General features: G+C 33.4%; 1 protein-coding gene across 1 annotated transcript; it reads left to right on the forward strand.

Annotated features, from left to right (window-relative positions):
• The first annotated feature begins 3554 nt into the window (after positions 1 to 3554).
• Positions 3555 to 11800, forward strand: LOC121227824 (putative 1-phosphatidylinositol-3-phosphate 5-kinase FAB1C). The gene is made up of 11 exons (XM_041110631.1): positions 3555 to 5138; positions 5367 to 6155; positions 6271 to 6424; positions 6528 to 6872; positions 7305 to 8024; positions 8102 to 8433; positions 8518 to 8644; positions 8727 to 8891; positions 9037 to 10497; positions 10612 to 10878; positions 11064 to 11800. Exons 1-11 carry the CDS (start codon positions 4990 to 4992, stop codon positions 11316 to 11318), a joined length of 4764 nt encoding a protein of 1587 aa, XP_040966565.1. The 5' UTR covers positions 3555 to 4989; the 3' UTR covers positions 11319 to 11800.
• The last annotated feature ends 389 nt before the right edge of the window (positions 11801 to 12189 follow it).

Consider the following 12189-nt stretch of genomic DNA (forward strand, 5'->3'; position numbering starts at 1 on the left):
TATTATTTTTCCTGCCCTTCCTAGCACGAGTCTCCATTGGGACATTTTGCTCTTTTACTCCTTTTGTCATTTTAACCGGTGCCTTTGAACACTGGCTTGGGTACCAACCGTGACGGGGTTAGAATTTTAGTTTGGCAAACTGCCCGACTTAGGCGATTTCTTTGCTTCAAATCCGCATAAATTAGCCTAACTCTCAAATTACATCCATGACTAAGATTAGTTCTCATCTACAATAAGAGAGCCCTAAAGGATTAAAACTCTATACATCTTTATCCTTTCGGATTTACAATAATTTTATTGGTAAAAATACAATTTACTGGAGTGTTTATATTTTATCTAGGATCTAAGTAGATGGACATTGAGTCTCTTCCAAGTAATATGCCAGTCTTGTCGGGTTGAATGACCTTAAAGGAACATGAAGGGTCTGAAATGTGCGCATCAGTTGCGAGCTCCTTTGTGTGGCCCGTGAAAACATGAAAACAACTTTATTTATTATATATACAAATAATTATATTTATCTAACATGAAAACAACTTTATTTATCTGTTTGTTTTTTAAATATGCACAATTAAATAATTGAATTAAAATTAAAGTTTCACGTGAGCAAATGTTAAAATTAAATTTTTTAATATTATATTACACATTAAATCAAAATTCATCTATAATTTTTGATTTAATCAATTTTTTTAGTTTTTATTGTATGTAGAATGGCATGGTTCTAATGGAATGCAATCAATATAATTATATATGTTAATTTACTATTTGATCATTGAGTTTGACTTTAATGTTTAATTTAATTTTTGAGTGTATTTTTTTCTTAGTTATTGAGCACATGTGTTAAAGATTTATTTAATCACATGATGCCATTTAGTTTAGGTGCTAAAATATATATTGAAATCAAATATAAAGTATAAATTAGAAAAAAAAAAGTTAAAAATCAAATTCATCATTAAAACAAAATTTAAGAAGGAAATAATATATTAAGTTGATAAGGGTATTTTAGGATTTTCAAAGACAAAAAAGAAAAGAGGAGAGGGAAAGGAAAAAGTTTGTTTTACCTCTGATTTCTTTTCCGTCAATTTTAATCTGCAAAACTAGAACAAAGGAAATGTATGAGTGGGGCCTTGTAGTCATTTGACAGCCACTATCACATTTATTTATTTATTTTCCTTAATAAAGGAGAATGGCATACACCAAAAGTAAATCAATAAAATATATTCTGATAAATTGAGTGTAATAGTAAAATGTACTGGTTGAGATGACATTATCAAAAAAAAAAAAAAACAACCTTAATTGTTAAAAATAAATATGATGAAGAAGAAGAAAAAAACTAGGGGTGGCTCATCCCTTGCTTTAATTGATTATACTTTATGTACAAATTAGCAAGGCTGTAATTTTCAATGCTATGGAATATATTTCAACTTCTAATTTCAGAAATTTGGGTACAATAGGCTGACAAACAAATGGAATAAACTGGAATCCAGGTATTTTTGTTTACATTATAACTTAAAAATTGCTGTTAATCATTTGATTCCTTTTCTAATTATTTTAAATACTTTTATGATGTGAAAATGGATATTTTATATTCTAAATAATTTAAAAATTTTATATAAGAATATTTTTTTAAAAAATTCATATATTTTTATTACCTCAAATATTATTATTCTTAAAAAGTTATTTACTTCAAAATTTTATCATTAAAAACAATAAATCCAAAATTTTAAAACTCAAAATAAAAACTAAACCAAATAAAACAATTCAAAAATTTAAAATCCATTGAATTGAATTCACACTAATTTTATATGATTGACATATGCTTAAAATTTTGTTGGAGATTGTTAGTTTGTAACCTACAATATTATCTGTGAGTATTTGGTATATTGGTAATATATATATTTTTATTTTACAAATAATTTTAAAAAATTAATATGTGTTTTTTTAAATATATATTTTAATATTTTATTATATCCGTATAAGATACTTGTCAACTTTCTATTTATGCTTATGGATTTTAAAACTCTATTGATAGTGTGCTAAATATTTTCTCTTGTTTTATAACATTCATAAATATCCACTTAAAATATTGGATCAATTTAAGATAAAATTTTGAAAATAAAAAATATTTTAAAAAAAAACTGGAATGAGTTGAACTCTAAATCTAGTATTAAATCAAATCAATTTTATCTTATCTCCAAGACCTATGATTGATGTGTAGATTTAACTTGTATGACAATTTTATCGTATGTATGTGTACATGCGAGTTATAATAATATAAAAATGATAAAAAAATATTGTAGCATGATAATGTGTAGCAAAAAAAAATAATGAATTATTGATTGAATATTAGTTTAATTAGTATGAATATTGTTGTTAATGTAAGAGAACGTAAGTTCGAATATGTTAAAGCATATTATCATCTTTTTTATTAGTTAGAGAAGAAGAATGAGTAATTTTAAATATTTCAAAAAAAAAAAAAAGCCGAGAGAGTGGCAACACACAAATATGCACAAATAATGCTTTACCAAACCCGCCTTACCTGTAAAATTTGGTCATGAGACATGCCTTACTACACTACCTCTATATAGAGATCTGTTAAATTAAAAAATAAATTTAAACATAAGAATTGAATCATTAATAATTTATCTAATTAAAACAAGACTCATGGTGAAATTAATACTGCCAATTAAAAACCATGAAACCATGTCTTTCCGTCCATTAACAGCCACCCGTAATTAAATATTTAATCAAATACTTATTTATTATGTCTGCATTCAATTTAATTCATTAAATGCTATGTTAAAGTTGAATTCGACTCCCTAATTCAGATTACTTTGATTTTTTTTATTTCTTTTTTATGATTTAAGATAAAATATATCAAATAATTTTTTTTTACAACTAGATCGTGAATTTTATTATATAATAAGTTAAATATGTAATTATTATATTTCGATAAAATTTGAGATTTAATTTTTATATTTAAAAATTAATTTTTATTTTTTTATTTAAAAATCTAATAGTAAGTATTTCTGTTAAAATTTAATATTTTAGAAGTTTGATTAAGTTATATGACATGTTAAATTAAAAATTTTGAGCAAAAATTAATAATTAGATTGAAAATTTTAAATAAAAAAATAAATATGAATAAAATCTTAAATTTTATACAAATACAGCCACTAACAACCCATATGATGTTATGAAAAGCGTTGCTAATATTTTAAGTTAAATTAAAAAATGGATGAAGAAGTTTGATGTAATAAAACGCATGGTTTTTAAGTGTATTTATGTTAACAATATTCTAATAGTGTAAATAAAAAAAGAACTAAAATTTATTTTTCATGTCGATAACAGTTTGTAGTTAAAAAATAAAAAATAAACAATTTGTATAAAAATATGTTTATATTTAAATAGTTCGTTATGTTATTTTTATATTTATTAATTAAAATAAATATAAGGGTATAAGAAAAAATAAAAATAAAAATTGGTACAAAAAAGAATAAATCATTGATGACCCAATCAGATTGATCTCTCAACAAAACCCTAGTTAAAACAAAGAAGGAAAGAATTAAAAAAGGAAAGAGAAATATTATTATAGTATAGAGAGAGAGCGAGGGGGGGGGGGGAAGTTGAAGGATAGGGGGAAATGAAAGAGGAGAGAAAAGGTGATAAAATAATAATAAGGAAAAGAAAAGGGGGAAGGAAAATAATAAGAAAAGGGAAAGAAAGAGTATAGTTGAGGAAGAAAAGGAAATAATAAGAAAAGGGAACCTTCTCTGCACTTCTTCTTTTCCTCTTTTTTCTTCCTATTTTGCCTCCTAATCTTCTCTCTTCTCTTTTACTTTTAATTTCTCTTTCAATCACTAAGCTAGCTTTCTTTCATTATTTTTTTTCCCTTTCCTTGCCTTGTTTTACTGCTAAATTTCATCTTCTAGTGTTTGAACTTTAGTTCTCTTTATGTTTCTTCTGAAAAACTAAAACCCATCATAAGTCACTGTGATTTTGGTGCTTGACTTGATCTATGGATGCATAAATCTGGGATTGGTTAAGCTCTGAACTTTCCTTTTTCTTTTTTTTTTCATTTCGGGTCAATTTTCTGCGGGATTTTTGAATTTTAGGGTTTATGTTGTAGTTGAATTCGTGTTTGAATTTGTTGGGTTGTTGTTGTTGTGATTTTTTTATGTGTAAATGTTGTTATTCTGTGATTTGTGATGTAGTGAAAAAGAAAAGTTGTGGGGAAGATCGATTTAAGTTTCTTCCTTGGAGTATTTTTATTCCATTTTCTTAAATTGACACCTTTGAGAAAAGAAAAAAAAAATTGAAGGGGTCAAAATAAATCAATTTTAAGCTCATAAAAAATACTTACCCTGAAAAATAATTAAAACTCACCCTGAAAAATAATTAAAACTCACCATTTTTATTGTGGGTTTTCTTATATTTTTAATATTTCCATATTAAACTGCTGATTATTATTATTTTCTTAAATACTGATTTTTAGAAGGAGGACTAGGAGAAAGAGCGTAGTTTCTTATTGTGTGGGGGTTGTTTGGGATTCTTCTGGGAGTACCTGATAGTTCACTATTAGATCTAATAGATAAAGCTAGGTCTTGGATTTCATTGGGAGCTAGTGATCTTTCCGGTTTCACTGGTGAAGAATTTCTGATGCTAAAAAACGGTGTTTGCCAAAAAATGTGTTGCTCTGAATGTTATACGAAGTTTGCTGATGAATTATCTCATAGATACCCCTGCCAAAGCTGTGGTCGCTGGTTATGTTCTAAATGTGTTGAAAGATATGAATCCCATGTTGTTGATGATGTATATCAATCAGATAATGCAAAAAGTAATGATTTTTCAAAGATGATGAGTGTTAAATGTTGCAAATTTTGCTGTGATGGGGTTAATGCAAGGCCTGAAAGTGGAGGAAGGAAGTATTCTTAGAAGGTGCATCCTTCTGAGTCTCCCCGGGACAGCCTGGAACCACCATCTCCTTGTTCTATGAATAGTGAATCCATTAGAAGTGATCATCTTGCTCAACATCTTGAGGCACATGATTGTGGGTTTCCTCTGCCGGTGGTAGCTGGCAAGAGTATGACTTCAGTTAATACTCATCGTTCTCCCATATCTACTCAGCAATCTGCCAGCAGGTATACTTTTGCTCAGATAACATAATTATGCTAAAAAAATATTATTTATGCATATAGGAAACACCTCATTAACCTCCTAAAGTTGTTATTTTTGTTATCCTTATTTTGTCCCTACGGGGACATCCGATAAAATTTACCCCCTGGTAGTGGATTTGTTGTTAGTTTTTATTTATTCTTCTAACCCTCCGGCAATGAATGTATTTTTATCTGTGGGTTTCTTTGGTGTAGGAGTGATGAAGAAGATGCTGATGGTTCTGGTAAGCAGTTTTATAGCCCTTCAGCTGAATACAGTCAAGATGTTTCGGATATAGATTCTTGTAGTATTAGTGCTAGACATGAGTTTAATAGTTGTAAATCTGTGGGATCAAGTCCTTCAGTTAGCCCCTCTAGGAACAGTTTTACTCCTTATAGAGATGGGCATTCTGTACAGCAGAGGCAAGAAGGGAGCCTAATGGCTCAATGTGTTGGTCCCTTTGATCAAGAAAACATGGCTGTTTTAAGAAAGCCACCAGAGACAGTGATGGAACAAGAGAATACTGATGATTACTCTGATGATGCGTCTATTGTGGGTAATCAATCTTCAAAGTTGCAAAAGCCATTAGATTTTGAGAACAATGGCCTAATATGGTATCCGCCACCCGCCGAGGATGAGAATGATGAGGCAGAGAGTGACTTCTTTACATATGATGATGAAGATGATGATGTTGGGGATTCTGGTGCAATGTTCTCATCAAGTAGTAGCCTTTCAAGTATGTTCCCAGCAAAGGAGAAACAAGAGGGAAACAAAGAACCTATTAGAGCTGTAATACAGGGACACTTTAGGGCTCTTGTGTCACAACTTTTACTGGGTGAAGGTATCAAAGTTGAGGATAATGCTGGAGGATGGCTTGACATTGTGACAGCAGTAGCATGGCAAGCTGCAAATTTTGTGAAACCAGATACTAGCAGAGGAGGCAGTATGGATCCTGGGGATTATGTGAAGGTCAAGTGTATAGCATCAGGAACACCCAGTGAGAGGTGGGGGCTGCTTTAACTTTCTTCTATTATTCAATAGTTCAAATGTTCTATTGTTTTTCTCTTTTTGTCTTTTATTATATGGGTTCTTAACTTGTGAATTCCATCATTCTTGCAGCACCCTTGTCAAGGGAGTGGTCTGTACGAAAAATGTAAAGCACAAGCGTATGACCTCACAATACAAAAATCCTAGATTACTTCTTTTAGGAGGAGCCCTTGAATTTCTAAAAGTTCCAAACCAGCTGGCTTCTTTTAGTACATTACTTCAACAGGTTCATTAAAAAATTTTATCCTCTTTATGCCAGTCAATTGAAGCTTTTTACGTGATCAAAGCAATTGCATATATGTGTGTTCTGAATGTTTGCATTTGGACAGGAAAATGATCACCTCAAGATGATCATTGCAAAGATCGAGGCCCTACGGCCCAATGTTCTGCTGGTAGAAAAGAGTGCGTCTTCATATGCCCAAGAGTATCTACTTGCTAAGGAAATTTCGTTAGTGCTCAATGTGAAAAGGCCATTACTTGAGCGTATAGCAAGGTGCACTGGAGCTCTTGTTTGTCCATCTATTGATGATTTATCTACTACACGATTGGGGCACTGTGAACTGTTTCGGTTGGAGAAAGTATCTGAAGAACATGAGATGGCCAATCAGTTTAACAAGAAACCATCAAAAACACTGATGTTCTTTGAAGGTTGTCCAAGGCGTTTATGTTGCACGGTAACTTTTTCTTTTTATGCATGTGATTCATTTGTTATGTCATCTGAGTTGTGGTTTTTGAACCAAGCTTCCATATTCTTCTGTAGGTTCGATAGGGTGTCTATATGTTTAAGTTATGATCATTTTGATGCTTTAGTTCCTTCCAGTCCTAAAACTGTTCTTGTTATATATTCAGTGCTGAAATTGTAAAAGGAAAGTAGTGTAGAAAGATTGCAAGTAATCTTGTTACTTTTCCTCTGATCAGTATTGGCTGTTGAGGGTTGTAATTGGTTTGTTTATGTGAATGGTGAAATAGCATGGAGCAAGCAAATATATAGACGTTTTCTTGTTTGATAAGATAAATGTTAAACTTTCTTATGAGAATGTACTGTATTCATTGATCTGTATTTTAATGAAATATACGTGATCTTCTTGCCCTGTTTCTCTTTATAGGTACTGCTGAGGGGCAGATGTTGTGAAGAACTAAAGAAGGTTAAACATGTTGTTCAGTATGCTATTTTTGCTGCCTATCACTTATCTCTTGAGACTTCCTTCCTTGCTGATGAAGGTGCTACTCTGCCTAAGATGAAAGTAAAGCATTCGATTTCCATGCCAGAGAAAATTCAGGCTGACAGTAATTCCTATCCTCCATCCAGTTTTGATGCAATAGTCAATGCTTCTGCTCAGAATGATATATCTCCTTGTCTTGATCCAGCGCAAGGAGGAATGGGATCATTGTCTGAGCAGTGCGATCAAAGTCATCTTTTTCCTTCTTCTGGTGGTTCTATTCTTGATGTATACAATGATGATTGGTCACCAATTGCGGGTTTGGACACGTACTCTTCAGAAGATTTCAAGGATTCAAAGCTGTCCAGTATGTTGCCTGATATTAGAGATTTTCCACGATCTGAATTGCAAGAAACCATGACAGAAGAGGAGACTCGTCTTGGTGAGATTCATGAATTGGTAAAACCTGAAAAGATTGATGAAGATGAGAATTCCAGTGAATACTTTTCAGCCACTGATACACACCAGAGTATATTGGTTTCATTTTCAAGCCGGTGTGTGCTGAAAGGAACTGTATGCGAACGTGCGAGGCTCTTGCGAATAAAGTTTTATGGTTCTTTTGATAAACCACTGGGAAGATATCTTCATGATGATCTGTTTGATCAAGTAAGTCATTCCGATTTTGCTTCATCCGAAATTACTGGTTCTATGTTTCACTTATTTATTTTAATTGTTCTTTGCAGGCATCATGTTGTAGGTCATGTAATGAGCCAGCTGAAGCCCATGTAATATGTTATACCCACCAACAAGGAAATCTCACAATCAATGTAAGACGCCTTTCCTCTCTTAAGTTGCCTGGTGAACGAGATGGGAAGATATGGATGTGGCACCGGTGCCTAAAGTGCGTTCATATAAATGGGGTTCCTCCAGCAACTCGTAGAGTAGTTATGTCAGATGCTGCATGGGGACTTTCTTTTGGAAAGTTTTTGGAGCTTAGTTTTTCAAATCATGCGACTGCTAATCGTGTCGCAACATGTGGTCATTCATTGCAGAGGGACTGCCTTAGGTTCTATGGGTAAATTTTGAAAAACTTTGAATATTTAACCATTTTTTACCGTTAAGTATGATGTTGGTAGTTATGAGGAGTATCTTTTCCTAGATTTGGCAACATGGTTGCATTCTTCCGCTATTCTCCAATCGATATTCTATCGGTACATTTGCCCCCATCAACACTTGAATTTAGTGGAAACATTCAGCAGGAATGGACTAGAAAAGAGGCAGCCGAGGTTTGTTATGTATTTTCCCTCTTGTTCTTATACCTTTGGAATCAGCTGATTATGAAATGACTGACTATTCTTTCTCCTGTAGCTAATGGTCCAAATGGAAATGTCATATATGGAGTTATCTGATGTACTCGACAGCATTGAACAGAAGAGTAATTCTGCTGGCTGTCAATCATCAAATGCTAGTGATTTATCAGATCACATCGTGGAATTAAGAGAACAGATTCAAAAGGAGAGAGATGATTACAATGTAAGAACAACTACATACTAGTTACCCATGTGACCCTGAATATTACTTGGTAGCATGTATTTGATATTTTTTATGTATTTTATCTTTGGTCAGTGCTTTTGAAAGGTGAATTTTACCATTTGTTGACCTCTTTTTTCTTTTTTAGGGTTTGCTACAACCAGTTGTTATGGAATCTTCACAACTGGGTCCAACAGCTGTAGACATCCTAGAGCTGAATCACTTAAGGCGTTCACTTCTAATCAGTTTTTATGTTTGGGATCAGCAACTTCATTCATTGGAGTCCCATATTAAGAAAGGTTCTGCTGTCAAAGTTAAAGCAGATCATTCCAATGATGGTAAACTTGGTGCTTGCGAGCAAAATGTCTACAGATCCCCAGATTCACAGGAGCCTTCTAAGAATGACATACAGTCAGAGAATAACAATATTCTATCAAACTTGGAATCTGTTGTGCCAAAAGAATCTGACTTGGTGTTGTATAATAAGATAGACGAGGGTGTGCAGTCAGATGGAAACATCACGTCTCCTGCATCTGCTTTATCTGAACGAATAGATTCTGCTTGGACGGGTACTGATCTACTTACCTTGAAAGTTCAAACCACGGAAGCATTTCAAGAAGATGAGCTCCCAGCTGGTTTGATTAGGCAAATGAACAAAATCAGCGATATTCGTTTGAGGAATGTAGCATATCCAAGGAGGCTTCACTCTTTTGATTCTGCATTGAGATTCCAAGAAAAAATTAAAAAAGGATTGCACCCCTCTTCAAGTCCTTTGTCAGTGCTTAGATCTTTCCATGCTTCTGGAGATTACAGAAGCATGGTTCGAGATCCTGTTTCTAATGTAACAAGGACTTACTCCCATGCATTGCCACTAGAGGCACAGAAGTTGAATTTGTTACTCAGTTCCACACCCACTATGATCACCTCTGCATCTCATGTGGCTGAAGGGACTCGGCTGCTTCTTTCGCAGAGGGGTCATAGTGATATTGTTATTGCTGTTTACGACAATGATCCTGCAAGTATAATATCATATGCCCTTAGTTCCAAAGAGTATGATGAGTGGGTTACTGGAAAGTCCAGTGAAATTGGAGGAGGTTGGAGTGTTAGTGAAAAGAGCAAAGAAGATTCTGCTGCTTCCAGCTTTTCACCCTGGCAGTCATTTGGCTCTCTTGACCTGGATTATATACAGTATGGAAGTTTTAGCTCTGAAGATGCCTCATCATCTGTGGGTTCCACATTTTCTGATACAAAAAGGTCTCCACATTTAACAGTTTCTTTCGGAGATGATTCTGCTGCTGCTGGTGGCAAAGTGAAGTTTACAGTGACTTGTTATTTTGCAAAACAATTTGATTCTCTTAGAAGAAAATGTTGCCCCAGTGACGTGGATTTTCTGCGCTCCTTGAGCCGCTGTAAGAAATGGAGCGCACAAGGGGGAAAGAGCAATGTGTATTTTGCCAAAACATTTGATGAGAGATTCATTATAAAACAAGTGCAAAAGACAGAGTTAGAATCATTTGATGAATTTGCTCTGGAATACTTTAAGTATTTGACAGATTCTGTTAGTTCAGGAAGCCCTACTTGCCTTGCGAAAATTCTTGGCATTTATCAGGTTTGTCCTCACACTTTACCTTTTAAAAGCACAGTTTTTGGGCATCTAGTCGAGTTGTGGAGGGTCAAATATATAGAGCCTTGTTATAATTCTTTGTGGTTTGCTTGTTGACAGGTCTCTGTAAAACACCTGAAAGGTGGCAAAGAAACAAAAATGGATCTTACAGTGATGGAGAACCTATTTTTCAGGAGAAGTATCTCAACAGTTTATGATCTTAAGGGTTCCATAAGATCACGATACAATCCGGATACATCAGGGACAAACAAAGTACTGTTAGATATGAATCTGTTGGAAACGCTGCGAACAGAGCCTATTTTTCTCGGAAGCAAGGCAAAGAGAAACCTCGAGAGAGCTATTTGGAATGATACATCTTTTCTGGCAGTAAGTTGCTTTTTCCCATGAGACCTTGTCAAAAATGGTTTGTAGTCTTTCAAATTTATTACTGGTATGCTGGAGTAATAACAAGATTTGAATGTGACACTGTATCTAAAATATTCACAGTTTTCAGCAAGTTCTTCCACTGATTTAAGATTATTAAGTAATAAACATTTGCTGTGTATTTTCAGTCGGTCGATGTCATGGACTATTCATTACTCGTTGGGGTGGATGAGGAGCGCAAAGAGCTGGTTTTGGGAATTATCGATTTCATGAGACAATATACTTGGGACAAGCACTTGGAGACATGGGTTAAGGCATCAGGGATACTAGGTGGCCCAAAGAATGCATCCCCAACAATAATTTCTCCGAAACAGTACAAGAAAAGATTCCGAAAGGCGATGACTACATATTTTCTAACCATACCCGATCAATGGAGTTCATGACCTGTTTCATCATTGATTCATTGGTTGATTAATAACGGCATAAGAAACTGTAATTGCCTGCTAAATTTGAAGCGAGCTCGCTCTCCCTCTCCCTCTCCCTTCGGGTATTCTTCTATTCGATCCTTGTGTTTTTCTGTCAACAAATTCTTTTGGTTGTGGTTAGTAAATAGGCCTACAACTAAAAAATGTACACTATGGGGAGAGAGGGGGGGGGACATTGTTTTCTTTTTGAGGACTCCTTTTAATGACCTCTGAAGAAAGGGAAGAATTTAGGGCTCTGTGTGTATATTTTGTTGTGCATGTGCTAAAGTACTTTTTTTTTTTATTTTATTTTTTCCTCCTTAACATTAATTAATTAGGAGTTATGGACTCTGTGGGAAACAGCATGCGAACAAAACTTTTGTACCGTAAGTTGTAAATTTGTAAGCAGTGGTTGAGATGGAAAGGCTATTTAATTTTCCGTATAAAAATAGGTTTTGAAATGGGCATCTCAAGTACTGTTATTAGTGTCCCTTCTAGAGGATTTAAAAATCAGAATATAAATTTCTTATTAAGGACTTCAATTTGAACCACTAATAAATTTAAGAATTTTATGTTTCTTTATTTTCTTTTTGCAATCCAAATTTAATTATTAATGGAGGAGCTATTTATGCATTAAAAGTTGAAGGACATTTTGTTACTACTTTTTTAATAAATAATACAAAAAACATTTCCAACAAATAACTTATTTTAAAGAAATAATGTGGGAGATAAAATAGCATTTTGAAACTGTACCTCGCCTAGGCGAATCCAATGATGCCAAAATACAAGTGTTTTTCTTTCACCATATATGATGAATTTAATTACTACTAGTTATTGGTTAAATTATGTT

Source organism: Gossypium hirsutum, chromosome A01 (assembly GCF_007990345.1).
Source record: "Gossypium hirsutum isolate 1008001.06 chromosome A01, Gossypium_hirsutum_v2.1, whole genome shotgun sequence".
Taxonomy (NCBI): Eukaryota; Viridiplantae; Streptophyta; class Magnoliopsida; order Malvales; family Malvaceae; genus Gossypium; species Gossypium hirsutum.

Bases quoted from the DNA above. Each gene is read 5' to 3' on its own strand.
- LOC121227824 (XM_041110631.1), top strand. From the start codon at position 4,990: ATGAATAGTGAATCCATTAGAAGTGATCATCTTGCTCAACATCTTGAG. The intron at 6,873-7,304 runs GTAACTTTTTCT...TTCTCTTTATAG, and splicing joins CAAGGCGTTTATGTTGCACG to GTACTGCTGAGGGGCAGATG. The intron at 10,879-11,063 runs GTAAGTTGCTTT...GTGTATTTTCAG, and splicing joins ATGATACATCTTTTCTGGCA to TCGGTCGATGTCATGGACTA.